General features: G+C 48.4%; 3 protein-coding genes across 4 annotated transcripts in view; 1 reads left to right on the forward strand and 2 right to left on the reverse strand.

Annotated features, from left to right (window-relative positions):
- Window positions 1–484: 484 nt before the first annotated feature.
- Window positions 485–13,590, reverse strand: LOC310820546 (YY1-associated factor 2-like). 2 transcript variants are annotated; one of them, XM_083692219.1, is made up of 5 exons: window positions 13,481–13,590; window positions 12,924–13,049; window positions 4,425–4,463; window positions 2,284–2,439; window positions 485–2,002 (listed from the first exon to the last, which is right to left on the reverse strand). In XM_083692219.1, exons 1-5 carry the CDS (start codon window positions 13,504–13,506, stop codon window positions 1,741–1,743), a joined length of 609 nt encoding a protein of 202 aa, XP_083548345.1. In that variant the 5' UTR covers window positions 13,507–13,590; the 3' UTR covers window positions 485–1,740. The 2 variants fall into 2 exon arrangements, with proteins under 2 accessions (XP_083548345.1, XP_083548346.1); XM_083692220.1 differs by lacking the exon at window positions 4,425–4,463.
- A 1,297-nt stretch (window positions 13,591–14,887) lies between these two features.
- zcrb1 (zinc finger CCHC-type and RNA binding motif 1) lies at window positions 14,888–18,528 on the reverse strand. Its single transcript, XM_083691752.1, has 8 exons — window positions 18,391–18,528; window positions 18,044–18,232; window positions 17,738–17,766; window positions 17,516–17,627; window positions 16,936–17,043; window positions 16,624–16,733; window positions 16,296–16,368; window positions 14,888–15,653 (listed from the first exon to the last, which is right to left on the reverse strand). The coding sequence occupies exons 2-8, from the start codon at window positions 18,125–18,127 to the stop codon at window positions 15,498–15,500; spliced, it is 672 nt and encodes a 223-aa protein (XP_083547878.1). The 5' UTR covers window positions 18,128–18,232; window positions 18,391–18,528; the 3' UTR covers window positions 14,888–15,497.
- A 101-nt stretch (window positions 18,529–18,629) lies between these two features.
- Window positions 18,630–19,157, forward strand: part of pphln1 (periphilin 1) — a 16,576-nt gene continuing 16,048 nt past the window's right edge. The window contains exon 1 of the mRNA XM_083692218.1: window positions 18,630–18,648. The gene's annotated coding sequence lies outside the window, so the exon portion shown is untranslated. The remainder of the gene's footprint in view (window positions 18,649–19,157) is intronic.

A 19,157-nucleotide genomic window follows, 5' to 3' on the forward strand; every position in this document is an offset into this window, starting at 1 on the left:
CGCCTCAGCTCATTGTCACGTATGTCAACAGAGTCAGACAGCTGGATTCTGATGATCTAGTGGATGATTTTGATGATCTAGTGGATGATTCTGATGATCTAGTGGATGATTTTGATGATCTAGTGGATGATTCTGATGATCTAGTGGATGATTCTGATGATCTAGTGGATGATTTTGCGAGGAGGAAGTCAAGAAAGATGCTATTATAAGAAAGCGGCGGCGGGGGGGGGGGGCGGGGGGGGCTCCAAAAGACATGTGCCCCAAGGGCCTCACGGGACCATGATCCGGCCCTGAATATTACCATTGTATTTCTGTGGAGAAATAAAAAATACTGTTCAAAGTTCAGCTTGGCTCACACTTATGGGTTTTACCCATGACTCAGACACATTCCCTTCACCACTCGGCTATGACAAGTCAATAACATCATAACAATGTGTAATATGCCAAATGTTATATCTGTATAATGTTATAAAGTGACAGTTTTAAAGGCTGATGTTTATTTCAGAGTCTGCATGTCAGTTTATTTAGTGGTTCTACTGTATAATGTTGTATAAATCCTTTTCAGGAGGGCAAGGTTGGATCTATATGATGGTAGAACAGAGATTGGATACATCATTTCATTATTTTTCTTCTTCAGACATTGAACCAGGTAATCAACCAAAATGTTCATATATTCCTAAACAACATATCGTGGTAGAACAAAAAAACCAAAACCAAAAAACATTAAAATGTAACAAGTGATACAGTAGTCCTATGATCAATAAGAACAACAGTTGCTGTCAAACTTCGACACAACCAAAAACAAACGTTATTTGTGAAGAATATTGTTCTCACTAATCCACACCAAGTCCCAGCTGGTGTGGTGAGCCAATGAGAATACAAGTCTGTCTCTGGTGAACCAATGAGAATACAGCTATCTCTGCAGTGAACCAATGAGATAGAACTCTCTCTCGAAAGTGAACCAATGAGGAAAGTCTTGCCTCTAATCACATTTAGATCAATTAATGACACTTTTTAATCACAATTAAGAGACATTCTATAGCCTATGATGTTCCCCATGTCCCCCCATAATGCAAGACGTACTTACTGAATCATACCATGCCACAACATTTACTCCAGAGGGTGGAAAGTATAAAAAAAAGAAGAAAAAAAAAAGAAGAAAAATCTTGACAATAACACTGATTCGATGTGTAATACTACCACGTTAAAAACATCGCTGTACAATAGGCTAAGGTCAAGGGGGGCTGTACAATAGGCTAAGGTCAAGGGGGACTTTTAAGCAACAATTGCTTAAAAGTCAGTTAAGGTCGATCTAAAGTTACTCTGTGAGACATCTCGTTCGCTAAAACAGTTCGTCTGTAGTATTTTTGTAGTATTTTCCAAAATGGCCGCCGCCCACAACTCATGGTTGTAGTGGAGTCTCCTGTTGGAAGTGTTTGTGGAGGTCCGTCCGGCTGTCCAGCCAGATCCTGTAGCTACGACTACTACGTGTGTCCAGAACAACCCGGACAGGTGTCTAGAACTCGGCCGGTCCGGGGGGGAGGAGCCTATCAGAGGTGCTAGAAGGGGACAACGGTTAGTAAGCCAGGTTAGAGTGGCCTAGGCTAGGGGTCAGCGGTTGGAGGTCAAAGGTCAGATGTTGGGGAGATGTGTGTGTGTGTGTGTGTGGGGGGGTTCCGGGTGGAGTTGGAGGTGGTGGGTGGTGCTGTGTGTGTGTGTGTGTGTGTGTGTGGGGGGGGTTTAGTGGGATTCTCCGTTGATGGATGACGCCTCCCCTCGGGGCGAGGACGACCGTGAGACGGCCCTGTCGGCGGTGTCGGAGCTGGACCCGCTCTGGCTGTGGTGGTCGGCGGGGGCCACGGCGGGGGCGGGGGAGGGGGAGGGGGAGGGGCCGGACAACGGTTTGGTTTTCTCCTTAAAGTCTGTGATGATAACGGTCAGGTCTCCCACGGTTACCTCCAGGTGCTGGGCGCTGCTCCTGTCTATGTTTTTTAATCTGGGCCTGAGGGGGGGAGATAGGGAGGGAGGGGGAGGGAGAGGGGAGAGAAGAGAAGAGAAGAGAAGAGAGAGAGGGGAGAAAGAGAGAGAAGAGAAGAGAGAGAAGGGAGAAAGAGAGAGAGGGGAGAAAGAGAGAGGGGGATGAGGAGAGTAAACATGTAAACCTCAAGACAATGAGAAATAGACACAGCTAAGTTAGCTACAAAATGTACTAATAAAAATACACACACACACACACACACACACACACACACACACCCTTCTATTCTCCCCTCCTCTGCTCACCTCATCTTCTTGTGGCTGTTCTTCTTCAGAGCGGGCTCCTTGTCATTCTTCTCCTTCTCCGTCCTCTCCTTCCTCTCCTTCCTGGGCGGCTGCGTGGGGGACGCGAACTGCTGCGTTACCTGCTGGGTCACTAGCTGAGAGACGGGGCGAGGCTTCCTGAGGGAGGGGGGGATGGGAGGGAGGGAGGGGAGGGGGAGAAGAGGGAGGGGAGAGAGAGAGAGAGAGAGAGATATTAATGAGCTTGAGAATCACATTGAGCATGGGAGTCTTCGGCTCCATCTACGGCTCCATCACAGGGATAATACAAGATCAGCGGCAGAACTGTTCTGCATTGAACGGTACCAGAACCAGAGACCAGAGAGCTTGAGCCCAGTCTGCACAGCTTAGGTACACAAGGCCTGTCAAATACTAGGTGTATCACCATGACAATATACCACAACAATGTATGCATGTTGAGGAAAAAGGGTTAGGGTTACTATTATTTTTACTAAAATAAGTTACGCACTCTACTGTACTGTGAGTTGCTTTGGATAAAAGCAGCTGGTTTCATGAACATGACAATGAGTTCAGTGTTCTTCAGTGGCCTTCCCAGTCACCGGATCTGAATCCAATAGAACACCTTTTGGATGTGGTAGAACAGGAGATTCACAGCTTGAAAGTGGACCTGAAAAATCTGCCAGAATTGTGTGATGCAATTATGTCATCATGGACCAGAATCTCAAAGGACTGTTTCCAACATCTTGTGGAATCAATGCCACAGAGAATTGAGGCTGTTTTGCAGAGCCGCTCAGACCAATAGTGTGGGCTTCAGTGTTTAACATCTAGGATCTGTGTAGCCTACGTCTTGCAAGAGCAACATTTCAACATGGCCGCATTTCCATTTCTTCATTTCCTCCTCTCACTTTCTCTCAATGCTTCACCGAAATATGTGTGTGGGGTTACGCAATAGTTCCAGAGCTGTGCTGTCCTGCATGCATGAGCTGCTCTCTTCAGTTCCCTGCCTTTGTGACTGGCGTGTGTGTGTATAAGCGTGTGTGTAGCGTGAATGAGACCCATCTGTGTCACGCCATGGCGGGCCTTCATACGCTTGTCCTCTCGATCTGGCCACACCGCCAAAGTGAGTCTTTTTCTCTCGTCAAATTTGATTTAAAACACTATTCCCAACCCCTAACCGTAGCCTTAAACTCACCCCTAACCTTATGCCTGATCCTAACCCCGAACAAGGACGAAACAGCGAATTAACTTGCTTATTAACTCATCAACTGCCAAAGAATTCCGGAACACTTGCCACCTAGAGTGTTCCAAGTGTTTTATGTGGTGTTTACCTAGCAACAGTACTTTGATTGGCTACAAAATGAAACCTCGTCATTTAGGCATTTTTGGTGAATAAAGTCACCCTTGGTGCTCTAGAATGTTGACAACTTGGGCGACTTCACTCACCCTCGGCACTGAATGGGTTAACGTGGACGAGATGGACTGTTTCATGCTACACACACGTTATACACACACACGCTATACACACACACACGCTATACACACACACGCCAGTCACAAAGGCGGGGAAGGGAAGAGAAGGTTCTTTGGTAGCAGCTCATGCATGCAGGACAGTACACAGCGTGTTTGATACCATTCCTCATTCCGTCCCATGCATTACAATGAGCCCGTCCTCCGATGTCCACCTCCACCAGCCTCCCCTGGCCCAGACCAGACCATCACCACCACCACCATCACCACAACCTCCACCACCTCCACCACCTCATCAAGAGGGATCGTCAGACAGGCTTTTCCCACTACTGTTACACAATCATGTTGCACAACATGGGAGCAGCTGCATCCATCATCATGACTCATTTGGCCCAGGAGACCAATTTTGGTGAGGCTTCAGTCTGTAGCCCCGTTTCAGCTGGTGTTTACCATGTATTTACTGACGACATGGCAATAACAGGTACTTTCTAGTTTATACTGTACATCAATAAATACATCACCAAAATAATAATAATAACCATAATCGTAATAATCATAATAATATATGGATGTGTGTGTGTGTGTGTGTATATATATATATATATACTGTATATATATGAAAAGTACCTAGTAGTTAAAATTGTAATAATTGGTAAAATGAATAAAACATTAAGTACTTCAAAGGTCCTCTGATGAGGCGGGGGGCGGTGGCCAGGCTGAAAAAAGAAAAAAAAATAAAATTACGAAAAAAAATGGATAATACATCACCATTGGTACCTGGTAGTAAATATGCACAGTCAACATGTTTAACCACATGAATACATCCATAAGCTTCTTGGTCTGCGCATCAATTTAAATGAATGAGTGAGTGCTTACAGTAGCAACTGCACTTGAACAAGCACTTGGTTTGACAATAGTACATCTGAGCGCCCAAAGCACTCGCAACGCAAATGGCGTACAGCAGGAAACCAGCGTTTAGGCTGAGAGACCGCTACACCGGGCTCAATCAGGAGGACATCTTGAAGCTTTATGTCATTACAGGCTTGTTATGAACCCTCTCCCACAGAACAGCAGAGGTATCAAGGCCAGATAACATGGAAATGCATCGCTTGGCCTATATACTGAGAGAGAGGGGCGGGGGGGGGTGAGAGAGGGGCGGGGGGGGGTGAGAGATGGAGAAGAGAGGAGAGAGAGAGAGAGAGGGGTGCAGGGGGGGAGTGAGAGAGAGAGATGGAGAAAAGAGAGAGAGAGAGAGATTGAGAGCAAAAGATAGAGAAGAAAGCAGAGGAAAGAGATAATTCTAATCGGCCCCTTTTCCTTGCAGCGTGAAACTGTGGCTGACATCACATTAAATCACTTCTAGAACCGTCAGATCGGTTCTAGAACCCTCAGCTTCACTCACGCACGCACGCACGCAGCATAGCAACATCAACTAGTGCTTCAGGAACCCGTCGCCCTGATGAGCCATGTTCTCAGAGACTGCAGTCAAACAATGGAGTGGACGTCCAACGTTGATGATGTCATGTAGGGAGCAGAGGGGGGTGGCGGACTAAATGCAGCGGCCCGGTTAACCCAATCACAGGGCACTTATGCCTCCGCAATTGGCCTCCGTGGAAACCACAGTGTGTGTGTGTGCGTGTGTGTGTGTGTGTGTGTCTATTAGGGTGGTGATGTATTGATTCTAATAGAAATGCACCAGCCTGAGCGTGTGTGTGTGAGTGTGGGTGTGTGTGAGTGTGTGTGTGTGTGAGTGTGAGTGTGTGAGTTCTAACATGAATGCTGCTGGTTGGACTGCTACGTGTGTGATTGCCATCGATCGGCCACTTGGGCATTCCATTCGAGCCTAATGGAGGCAGCCGCTATGAAATGAGGACATCAGGACACACACACACACACACACACACACACACACACACACACACACACACACACACACACACACACACACACACACACAATGCATGTCCGTGTAGCCAGCAAAAAACAATGACTTCATCACTACTCGCCATCTTTAATCTACGTGCCCCTGTGTGTGTGTGTGTGTGTCTCGCTCTCCCCCCCCTCTCTCTCACATCCGACTACCCTTCATCACCCCCCCCCCTCCCTTCCCCCCCCCCCCCCCCCCGCCACCCTGAGGCATCGATCGTTCCTTTTGACACTCTCTCCCTCCGTCGACTGGCGTCCATTGATGGTGTGAGCCGGACAAGCAGCACTTACACCGCTGACTCCCTCTGCTCTGCCGCACGTACCAGAGATTATACTCTGTCTGACCCCCCCCACCCCCGCAAACGTCAAACGCCCCCCCCCCCCCCCATCCCTCCTTAACCCCCGCAGACCCCACTCGCTTTCATCTCCGAGAAGACAGATATCTTCTGAAGTACTTGAGTGCTGGGCTCAGTGCTCATCACAGTGAACTTTATGCATCGAGGCTGTTTCCCTGCTGAGGGGGTAGGCCATCTTAGAGAGGCTGAGGGGGTAGGCCATCTTAGAGAGGCTGAGGGGTAGGCCATCTTAGAGAGGGGTAGGCCATCTTAGAGAGGCTGAGGGGGTAGGCCATCTTAGAGAGGGGTAGGCCATCTTAGAGAGGGGTAGGCCATCTTAGAGAGGGGTAGGCCATCTTAGAGAGGCTGAGGGGTAGGCCATCTTAGAGAGGCTGAGGGGGTAGGCCATCTTAGAGAGGCTGAGGGGGTAGGCCATCTTAGAGAGGGGGGTAGGCCATCTTAGAGAGGGGGGTAGGCCATCTTAGAGAGGGGGGTAGGCCATCTTAGAGAGGGGGGTAGGCCATCTTAGAGAGGCTGAGGGGGTAGGCCATCTTAGAGAGGCTGAGGGGGTAGGCCATCTTAGAGAGGGGGGTAGGCCATCTTAGAGAGGCTGAGGGGGTAGGCCATCTTAGAGAGGGGGGTAGGCCATCTTAGAGAGGGGGGTAGGCCATCTTAGAGAGGGAGTAGGCCATCTTAGAGAGGGGGTTAGGCCATCTTAGAGAGAGGGGTAGGCCATCTTAGAGAGGGGGTAGGCCATCTTAGGGAGGCTGAGGGGTAGGCCATCTTAGAGAGGGGGTAGGCCATCTTAGAGAGGGGTAGGCCATCTTAGAGAGGGGGTAGGCCATCTTAGGGAGGCTGAGGGGTAGGCCATCTTAGAGAGGGGGTAGGCCATCTTAGAGAGGGGTAGGCCATCTTAGAGAGGGGTAGGCCATCTTAGAGAGGGGGTAGGCCATCTTAGGGAGGCTGAGGGGACAGAATAATCAGTGCAGAACCGGTCCAGATAACAGTGATCATGTGACCCAACAGCCGGTTCTCCCAGGCCTGGGCCGGTGCTGTCATCCTCACTGGTGACTTGGGGTCCAGTAATGTCTCAAAACAGGGCCAGGCAGGAAACACGGACCAAGAGGTTCGCATTATCTTCTGCCTCTCTGCATCACCATCACCACCACCATCATCGGCCGCAGTGACTCATCCACTCAACCCTGAGCGTCTCATAGCTTTAGTCAGGACAGACGTTCAGATCAACTAAAGGCTGTCTCCTCTCATCACTGTTGTTGTTGCAGCAGAACTGAGCTGAGCGGAGCGCTTTTCCTGTGTGTGCGTGTGTGTGTGCGTGTGTGTGTGTGTGCGTGCGTGCGTGCGTGCGTGCGGTTAACAGAACACAGAGTGCCACTGCAAATCTCAACATGTCTAGTCTGTTTTGTACTGTACTGTAGCGGGATTCATAGGAACACTTTTGAAGTCTCTGTTTGCTCTATAGATCAGTCCATCTAGATACTCTATAGATAAGTCTGTAGATCAGTCTATAGATCAGCCCATCTAGATCAGTCTATAGATCAGTCGACAGATCAGTCCATCTCGATGCTCTATAGATAAGTCTGTAGATCAGCCCATCTAGATCAGTCTGTAGATCAGCCCATCTAAATCAGTCTATAGATCAGCCCATCTAGATCAGTCTATAGATCAGACCATCTAGATGCTCTCAGACTTCTCCCCAGGATGTTGGAACAGCGTGGAACTGGACTTCATTATCAAAACCCGACTCGTGTTCATTCACGTCAAAATGCTGTCAAAGAATACAGTTAAAACGCTGAATTCACTCAGGAACACTTTCACTTTTGCTTTTAACCACAATGTCGTTGGCAATCAAAGATAGTTACTCTTATCTATCATTACTAAATATAGAGTTTAATTTGCCTTGAAATGTTTACATAGTGGCACCGCCAAGCTCACAGCGTGGCGCAGAAACACTCTTACGTTATTTGGGGAGAACCCCTTCTACCATCTACATGCTCGGAAGATCAATCCATCCAATTGCTCTACAGATCATCAGTCCATCAACATGCTCCCAGCGTTGTGTAATATTTTCAATCAGCAGGTTGTGAGTTTCTACTCCTGGGAGAGGATCCAGCGATATGATTAATGTCTCTCCCTGCCTGAACATGTAACTGCCATGCTGCTTTCACTCTGTGTGTGTGTGAGTGTGTGTGTGTGTGTGTGTGTGTGTGTGTACTGTGTGACAGATGGCACTCTGTCTCCTGTGGTTTATTGCAACTTGACAGCCCACTCGCCCCACCGGGTACACGCAGGCTACCAGCCCATGTCCTAGAAAACACACACACACACACACACACACACACACACACACACACACACACACACACACACACACACACACACACACACACACACACACACACACACACACACACACACACACACACACACACACACACAGTCATCATTCAAGCTGTCATGAGAAAAGCCTGAGGTGAAGTTCACCCCTCCACCAGAGTACACACACTATCACGCCATCCCGCTCTCTCTCCTCCGCCTGAACTTGCGGTAATAGGATAGTCTAACACCAGCTACAGTAGCAGGCCCGCTGCTCCCTGGGGCTAGACGTGTCTGAGGCTGGGTACTCTGGTAGAGTAGGCGGGCGGTGTCGGTTGGAAGGTCAAACACACCCAGGAGTAGCGTGTATATAGTGCTAATGTTTGGATAGCGCAGCACAGCGCCGCTGCTAACGGTTGTCTGGATAGCGTAGCATAGCGCCGTTGCTAATGGCTGTCTGGATAGCGTAGCGCCGCTGCTAACGGTTGTTGTCTGTCTGTCAGCACCTCTGTTGAGAGGCAGAAACCCATTTAGCCTACGTCAAAAGTCATTTGGAAATACCAAACTAAGCCAGGCGTCAGAGACAGAACACTACAATAACTTTGCATAATCTCTCTCTACCCCCTCCCCCCCTCCCTCTCTCCCTCTCTCCCTCCCTCTCTCCCTCCCTCTCTCTCTCTCTCTCCCTCCCTCCCTCCCTCCCTCCCTCTCTCCCTCCCTCTCCCTCCCTCCCTCCCTCTCTCTCCCCCCCTCCCTCTCTCTCTCTAGTGGAGTGTTAGTATATCCTGCCGAGGCTGATTCAGCCGGACCGGTCGGTGTCACGCCGCCTACAGTCCTCCTCTCGCTGCACTCTTCCTCTGTGGTGTTGCCCTCCTCCGTCGGCCCACAGCCCCTACAATGTGCTTTCAATTAGAGCTTTTATCATCACGGAGAGAGAGAGAGAAGGAGAAGGAGGGAGAAGGAGAGAGAGAGAGAGAAGGAGAAGGAGGGAGAAGGAGAGAGAGAGAGAGAAGGAGAAGGAGGGAGAGGGAGAGAGAGAGAGAGAGAGGAGCATGACTAAACCTCGGAGTTATAAAACATTAATCTTTATCATCGCTCAACTGCTCTGTCTGCATGCCACACACACACACACACACACACACACACACACACACACACACACACACACACACACACACACACACACACACACACACACACACACACACTCCTCTCGCTCCTCTGTGCCAATGCTCATTCATTATCAGGGAGAAGATTGAGATAAGAGACCTTTGACAGATGAAACGTATCCATGACTGTCAGAGTTCCAGTGCCGGTCAGCTGACCTGCCCCAGCTCCAGTCAGACAGAGCCTGAGACAGACAGCACATACAGTCAGACAGAGCCTGAGACAGACAGCACATACAGACAGACAGCACATACAGACAGACAGCACATACAGACAGACAGAGCCTGAGACAGACAGCACATACAGTCAGACAGAGCCTGAGACAGACAGCACATACAGACAGACAGCACATACAGCCAGACAGAGCCTGAGACAGACAGCACATACAGCCAGACAGAGCCTGAGACAGACAGCACATACAGTCAGACAGAGCCTGAGACAGACAGCACATACAGTCAGACAGAGCCTGAGACAGACAGCACATACAGTCAGACAGAGCCTGAGACAGACAGCACATACAGCCAGACAGAGCCTGAGACAGACAGCACATACAGCCAGACAGAGCCTGAGACAGACAGCACATACAGTCAGACAGAGCCTGAGACAGACAGCACATACAGTCAGACAGAGCCTGAGACAGACAGCACATACAGCCAGACAGAGCCTGAGACAGACAGCACATACAGCCAGACAGAGCCTGAGACAGACAGCACATACAGTCAGACAGAGCCTGAGACAGACAGCACATACAGTCAAACAAACCACAGACGGCTATGCTAGTCCTTTACCCCTCACAAGCAAAGCCAGCCCCCCTGAGCTTGTGTGTGTGTGTGTGTGTGTATATGTATGTATGTGTGTGTGTGTGTGTGTGTGTGTGTGTGTGTGTGTGTGTGTGTGTATATAGATGTGTGTGTGTGTATATAGATGTGTGTGTGTGTTTATGTATGTATGTATGTATGTATGTATGTATGTATGTGTGTGCGTCTGTGTGTATATATATATATGTAAGTGTGTGTGTGTATATATATATATATGTGTGTGTGTATATATATAGATGTGTGTGTGTGTGTGTGTGTATATAGATGTGTGTGTGTGTGTATACAGATGTGTGTGTGTGTGTGTGTGTGCGTGTGTATATAGATGTGTGTGTGTGTGTATGTGTGTGCGTGCGTATGTGTGTGTGTGTGTGTGTGTGTCATATGGCAGGTCAAGTCATGTCACTATCACCCCCTCATTAACTTCTTGTGACCTCCTCCCCGGCCTTGCAGCCTTCACCACCCTGTGATATGAGCTGTGTGTGTGTGTGTGTGTGTGTGTGTGTGTGTGTGTGTGTGTGTGTGTAACTGCTTTAGGGCCCTGCTAGAGTGGAGTCTCTGTCTCAGCCCATTCTCCTCTTCTCTCCCTGTGTGTGGGTGGGTGTGTGCATGTGTGTGTGTGTGTGCATGTGTGTGTATAGTGATAATCCGTGTGCACGTGCGCGTGTGCTAGTGATGTGCATGTGCATGTGCGTGTGTGTGCATGTGTGTGTATAGTGATAGTGTGTGTGTGTGTGTGTGTGTGTGTGTGTGAGAGACCCCCTGGCTGCTGAAACGTCCTCCTGATGAGATCGCTCTGCCTCTGATGACAGTACACTGATTAAGCCGTTGCATACTGATGAGCTCTGGGTGTCTGGCAGCAGCTACAGCAGCCTCTTCTCAGCAACTACCCCTCCCACACACACACACACACACACACACACACACACACACACACACACACACACACACACCCACGCACACCCACGCACACACGCACGCACGCACGCACGCTCACACACACACACACACGCACTGCATCAAAGAGGCAGTTTAGAGACAATTACGTCTGCACACCGTTAACTGCCTCGTTGGAAGCTGCTCTTTAAACCAGGGATAATTGGTCATGCATGAATGAGGAGGGATAATGTTCAACCTTCGGGTAATAAAAACACACACACGCACGCGCACACACACGCACGCGCACACACATGCACACGCGCACACGCGCACACACACACAGAGAGAGAGAGAGAGAGAGAACTCTTGCATGCTGGTTACTGTTTTCTTTATTCAGTGAAACTAAAACGTCACTCAGGGACCGCCAGTGGTGCTGTTTCCTGCTACGAGTCCAAAGCACTGATGTCAGGAGTCCAATAGGAGAACCACAGGACAAGTACGTACAGAGGAGTCATCTGGCACTGGTGAATCTGGTCCCTGAGCCACAAACATCCCACCGCAAGATGGATGACAGGACAGCAGCCATGATTAAATATCATCCTGCCCCACCCCCCTCTCACACACACACACACACACACGCAAACACGCACGCAGGCAGGCAGACTCACACACACCCACACACATGCAAGCAGGCACACACACACACACACACACACACACACACACACTTTCCCTTTTCCACTGAGGTCATCAACACTCCCACCCTTGTCAAAAGCCTGGAAGATGAATGCTCTCTCTATCTACCCAGATGCGATCTTTAGCTTGTATAAAATCCAGCTATCCAGGCAGGATATGAACATATCAACAAGCTCCAATTCACATCTATCACAGTCTCTTCTGTTCACAGTTATTGAATGTCTCCAGTTATATGTTGTAATGGATGATAAAGCCCATGCGGGAGTAATATGGCTCTTTCTCAGGGAGAAAAGTTGCAGATTGAGTCTTCAAAAGAAGCTACTTATCAGAGTGAAACATGAACTACCTGTAACCTTTTGCATGGATAAATTGGAGACAGCTGAATATCCAATCCGTCAAAAGAATGACACGTTAGATTACACAGCAATATGTCACAGACTGTGCTCAATGGTAGCCTATCCTCAAGTTTCAGGATATGACAAATACTCAGTAATAACAGCATAATAACCGTTTTTTTTATTATTATTATTTTACCAGTCTGCTGCTCTCTATTTTCACAGAGAAAGAAGAACCAAGCTTTTCTTTTTCTTGAGAAATATTGAAGTGAAAACAAATGGAGAATTCCAAATGTTAGTTTTGCTACTTATGCATAGTATCCTCGTTTTTTTTGTTTTTTTTTACTAAATCGTATGAATAATGCAATAATCCGCCTGAAACGCATCTGTGTTCTCAGGTGCGGGCTAATGCGAGAGCATGGACAAAACAATAAACGGATTACTAAAATCACACATCGGTTGACAGCCTGCAGCTTGCACACGGTTGAGATTGCTCGTGTTTACACGGAGGATCGTTCCATAAAGCGAACCAAGGCACAACACCGTCAGCTGTCCTGTATTTACAAACATAGGCGTAGCGCTACGAGCCCGTCGTGTTATGCATTTACACGTCGCGAACATAACAATAGGCAATTTTAATATCATCGAGCAAAAATAAAAAATAATAAAAACCCGTCGGATCCACTTACCGTGTTGACGTCCCTTTCCTTACATCGCACATCATGCACTTGAAAGCCTCGGCGGTGTTCTTGTACGTACAGACACTACAGTCCCAAAACCCCTCGTCAGTCGAGGGCTTCGGTTGACGCTTTGGCCTTCAAACAAAACAAACGGACAGAAAGCTCAGTTTCACGTCCTCGACAGACGGTGCAGTGTGTGTGCTGTCGTTGATAAACATCTGGAGTCGGTCCCATTCACATCCGAAAGGGTTCGGTTTTTACAAGCTCTAGGATTTGACAATGTAATAAAACAGACAGTCCGCCATGGTTGCTACACTGTAGCGGCTATACCCATCACACACACACACACACACACACACACACACACACACACACACACACACACACACACACACACACACGTTACCCCTCCTGACACACACACACACACACACACACACACACACACACACACACACACACACACACACACACACACACACACCATTGAGTGTTTCAATTATATGACATGATGTCTAGCCTACTTCCTAGCATCCATATCACCATCGCGCTGGCTCAAACCTTACCTTGTTGGACTCCTCTTGTCTCCCATGCCGGTAGAAGTTAGTTTGGTTGTGTTGGAATAAGGAGAGTCCCTGTATTTGAAAAGCGATGCGCCGTATCTCTCCGTTTCCAGCTGTCGTGGAAACTCCGGTCGGAGAACAACCACGTGATCCAGCCTGTCCAATCACACGCGGAGCCATTTCCTTGAGGCTGCAAACCGGTTTAACGTTCCTCGCAGAATACAATGTTAACCTTTATTTGCTTTTTAGAGAAGTCAGCTCATAGTTAATGCATTGTAGATTATGCACTGGACTGTTGGACTGCTTGGGTATACATTCACTTATGTTTATGAAATGAACAGCCACCTTACACATACTATGATGCAAACACACACAAAAAAACCACAGCCCAACAAATACCATTCAGCTCGTTTTCAGAGGCCAGACATTTTAACTTGACACTGGCTATTATCCATCCACACTCCATCAGAGCTCACTGCTCTGGAAGCTGCTTGGCTCTTTGAAAATGACCTTCTGCTGTGCTGGAGGCTGTAGCCTGTCTGTATGCAGGTATAAATCAGGTCAGAGCCAGGTCTGCTCTGGTGCATTCGCTGCCTGCCTGCCTGCCTGCCTGCCTGCCTGCCTGCCTGCCTCGGCATCTGGCTGCTGCGCCTGGAAGGGCACTCCATCACCAGAGATCTGTCCCTCTCCGATGCACAACAGAATGTACTGTAGGTTCAACACACTACAAGGCCAACCTCATAATATATGCCATTTAGCTGACGCTTTTATCCAAAGTGACTTACATTACAGTGAGTGCGTACATTTCAGTATATATGGTCCCAGCAGGAATCAAACCGATTTCTACCTCCACCAGCCTCTGAGCCCATCAGGGTCACGGCTGCATCTCCAGAGTCTGAAGTAGCTTCCTCTCCTTGCTTCCTCTCCTTGCCTCCTCTCTCCATCATCAGCACTAATGCAGCTGGACAGGTGCAGGTGCAAAGACCTGGGATTGTCAGCCATTTTACTTAACGTATCCAGTGTTCCCTATAGTAGTGAATATGAAGGTAAATACAGAACGTCACCTTAGAATATTGTGACGCACCCGACATACACCTTGAGTAATACCATGATTGAAATGTGATGTATTGCTATTTTGTTAATACTTTGCTATTTTGTACATTTGTTGTCAATATTTGCTATTTGTTTTTTATGTCCATGCACCAACCTCACCAAGTCAATTTCCTGTATGTGCGAATATACTTGGCCAAATAAAAGAATTCTGACTCATCCCAGCAATGTGCGGTTCAATATTCAACATTCAAAATCAAGTGTGTGTAGGGGTTTTAATACCCAGCCATCCATGTCCTTTCAGCATAAAACTTAAAAAAATAAATAAAATAATAATAGTATTCAACCGGAGGACTGAGCTCATGTATAAAAAGAAGCAGTTTTATTTCATCCCAGTGTTGACCCAGAATGCACTGGAGAGGAAGAGTACAATTTAAGAGTTTCAAATATCATGACAGAACAGATACATAGAGGCGGCCCTACGCATCCCCGTTCAGAACACTATACATTGCAGTAAAGAGCAGGGGAGGCTGGTGGAGGTAGAAGTCGGAGGACGGGCTCATTGTAATACATGGAACGGAATCAGGAATGGTATCAGTCACGTGTTTGATTCCATTCCACGCATTACAATGAACCCGTCCTCCGATTTCTACCTCCACCGGCCTCCCCTGGTACAGTGCATCGTCACAGATTCAGATCCTAGATCCGCTCTGTGGGAAGAACACACAAATACTAAAAAAGGAAAAACACACAACAGTGTTACAGCAACAGTTGAGGACTTCAAAGTTACAAAAAAAAAATGAAGAAGCAAACTGCGAAACCTCTTTCATCAAATAACAAGCTTCATCTCAGGCGGCGCCTGCAGCACTCGCAGATCTTGACAAATGTCACCGTTCATTAGCGGGAAAAGTGTGACTCAAAGAGAGCGTGAAACACATCAGCCCAGAGAAGAGAGAGGAGCAAGCGGCCCTCAGTCACTCGTCTCCTCCTCGTCGCTGAAGTAGGCGCTCTTTTTGATGCGGGGCTTCTTGGAGTCGTCTGATGTAGACGCCCGATTAGAATCCTCGTCCGCAGCCATCATCTCTGTCCGCTTCCTCCGATGCTCCTCCTGCTCGATCCGCGCTTGCTGAGGGGACAGGATGATCAGGGAGACATTTTAGATGATGATTAGGGGGACATTTTAGATGATGATTAGGGGGACATTTTAGATGATGAGGGGGACATGATGATGATGATGATGATGATGATCAGGGGGACATTTTAGATGATGAGGGGGACATTTTAGATGATGAGGGGGACATGATGATGGTCAGGGGGACATTTTAGATGATATGGGGGACATTTTAGACGACATAACACATCATATCACAGAATTAAAAGAGCCAGTTGGAGGCTGGCCGAGGTAGGAATCGGAGGTGGGGCTCATTGTAATGCCTGGAATGGAATGAGGAACTGTATCAAACATGTTTCTACCTCCACCAGCCTCCCCTGAAAAGAACACATAACAGAATAAAACATAATGGAGTGGAGTGGAATAGAATAGAATAGAACATAATGGAGTAGAATGGAACAGAATAGAATAGAACATAATGGAGTAGAATGGAACAGAATAGAATAGAATATGATGGAATGGAATAGAGTAGAATATATCATCTGAGGTAGAACATTTGGCAAAGTTTTACTGTAAAACCAGCCAGCACAAAAATGGAGGATTTCAGTAGATTGCATCATTCGTTGCCTGGCCAGACCAGTTGTGCTGTGTGCTAACCTGAAATGCTATGGCTTGGCTCAGGCTGTCCAGGGCAGGGTCCTCGCCTTCATCTCCACTCTCCTCCTCTTCACTGAAGGAGAAGCAGAGGGATTCATAAAACAGACCTAAGTGCATGCAGTGTTTATATCAAGATGTGTGTGTGTCCATTGATCATTGAAGACGCAGCCATGAGTGATGGCCTAGGGGAGGCTGGTGGAGGTAGAAATCGGAGGACGGGCTCATTGTTATGCATGGAATGGAACTCCTCCTCCTATTTCATGCCATGCATTACAATGAGCCCGTCCTCCGATTTCTACCTCCACCAGCCTCCACCCTCGACACTTACACTTCCTCTGGCTCATCAACCTTCTTTTTCTTCTTCTTCTCCTTCTTCTTCGGCGGGTCTCTCTCTCCGAGCATGTTTTTCGGGCATGCGTAGCTCAGGTGACCAGTGTCCTGTGATGTGGGAAAATACGACAATATAGAGCCTGAGATTAGATTATATCATCATTTATCAATCCCTATTGTGAAATCTGACTGTGGCTATGAACACACAAAACACAACATGACAGACAAACATCGGGGGGTGTGTGTGTGTGTGTGTGTGTGTGTGTGTGGGGGGGGGGGCTTGTTTTGTGTGTGTGTGGCATCAACTCACCCCACACTCATAGCATTTGGACTTGTCCGTGTAGTTGCGCCTCCTGATGAACTCAGGCGCCCTCCCGTTGTCCACGGCGATGCTCGCCTTCACGGTCCTACCAAACAACTGAGGGACAAAGAGAGGGAGACATCATCTGAGCATCATCCAGGGGAGGCTGGTGGAGGTAGAAATCGGAGGATGGGCTCATTGTAATGCATTGAATGGATAGATAGTTAGGTAGATAGATAGATAGATAGATAGATAGATAGATAGATAGATAGATAGACAGACAGGATTTTTTTTTGCAACACATCTGATATGTCCGTGCTGAAAGGGAGGAGGTGACAGGAGGGAGGAGGTGAAGAGGGAGGAGGTGACAGGAGGGAGGAGGTGAAGAGGAAGGAGGTGAAGAGGAAGGAGGTGACAGAAGGGAGGAGGTGACAGGAGGGAGGAGGTGACAGGAGGGAGGAGGTGAAGAGGGAGGAGGTGACAGGAGGGAGGAGGTGACAGGAGGGAGGAGGTGAAGAGGGAGGAGGTGACAGAAGGGAGGAGGTGAAGAGGAAGGAGGTAACAGGAGGGAGGAGGTGAAGGGACTGACTTCTTTGTTGTTCAGCGATCTGGAGCAGTTCTGCGCTGACTCTTTGTCCAGGAAGAGAACGAACGCCACACCTTTACTCCTGCGCGTCTCTTTGTCCTTGACGATCGTCACCCTGAAACACGTCAGCAACCATCATTAACCTCCACGATTATCACAATACAACAGCCACTTGCTTTACAAACTGTGAATAAATGTGTTCAATTCGACTTATTGAATACTTACTTCACGACTTTTCCATATTTAGTGAAGAGCTGTAATGAAAGGAGATGATATTAATTTAAACTATTGTTCAACGGCATCAGGTTGATTAGGACTCAAAGAGTATAAAATGGCCTCAAACTACAAGGACAGTGTGTTTATTTTATATCTGTCACCTTGGTCTACTGATGCAGAGCAGGTGAGGCTGGTGGCGGTAGACATCGGAGGACGGGCTCATTGGGCTCATTGTAATGCATGGAACGGAATGGGGAATTCCCGTCCTCCGGTTTCTACCTCCACCAGCCTCCACTCCCGCAGAGGAAGGCGTACCTTGTGTAGGTCGTTGTTGGTCAGAGAGAAGGGCAGGTTGGACACATAGACTGTGCTCCTGCTGGGTGCCAACCCCCCGCTCATCTTCACGTCACTGGCAGGGCGGTGCAGGGCAGGGCAGGGCAGGGCGGGGCAGGGCAGGGCGGGGCGGGGCAGGGCAGGGCAGGGCGGGGCAGAGCGGGGCAGACACTGAAAAACAGAACATACCAACGCATTACAATGACTTGACTAAATATATACCTAATTATCATAATGCATGAGTGTGTGTAGCTAGTTTAACATGCAAACCGTTGACTGAATGCTACCTATTAACACTGGATGTGACCTCCATTATATAAATGACTTACCTAACTTACAGCGCCGGCATTGGTGAGGTACAGTATCTGCCTTGAACGACGTCGGTAAAACAAAGGTAAGGACGTCGCTTTATCGTGAGTTTCTGCGCCTCTGCGAAATGTGTTTTTATCAAAACAAACGAGAGCCTGTCAAAGTCGCAGAGAAATGACGTAGACACATATAGTTGGATTGATTGGCGTGGAATCCATCCAATGAACGACCGCAGGATGCAACAAGCGGAAGCGGTGATAGGATATGGTGAGCATCTGGTCTGTTGGGAACTTTTCTTTACATTATCCGACATTGTTACATCGCTAACGAGTCAGTAACTGGTTATTTCAGCTAAATAAACGTGTCCGTCAGGACTAGGTAGCCAGCTAGGTAGCTAACTGGCTAATAGAACAGAACATGGACTGTGTACCAGAGAGAGAGAGAGCTAACATTAGCATATGTGGCTACAACATACAGACAACACAGGAGCAGCGAGCCGTTGGATCAGCAGCCTGGTCGGGTCACCGTGGCTCCATCAGCCTGGTCGGGTCACCGTGGCTCCATCAGCCTGGTCGGGTCACCGTGGCTCCATCAGCCTGGTCGGGTCACCGTGGCTCCATCAGCCTGGTCGGGTCACCGTGGCTCCATCAGCCTGGTCGGGTCACCGTGGCTCCATCAGCCTGGTCGGGTCACCGTGGCTCCATCAGCCTGGTCGGGTCACCGTGGCTCCATCAGCCTGGTCGGGTCACCGTGGCTCCATCAGCCTGGTCGGGTCACCGTGGCTCCA

This window comes from Argentina silus (genome assembly GCF_951799395.1).
Source record: "Argentina silus genome assembly, chromosome: 20".
NCBI classification, from domain to species: Eukaryota; Metazoa; Chordata; class Actinopteri; order Argentiniformes; family Argentinidae; genus Argentina; species Argentina silus.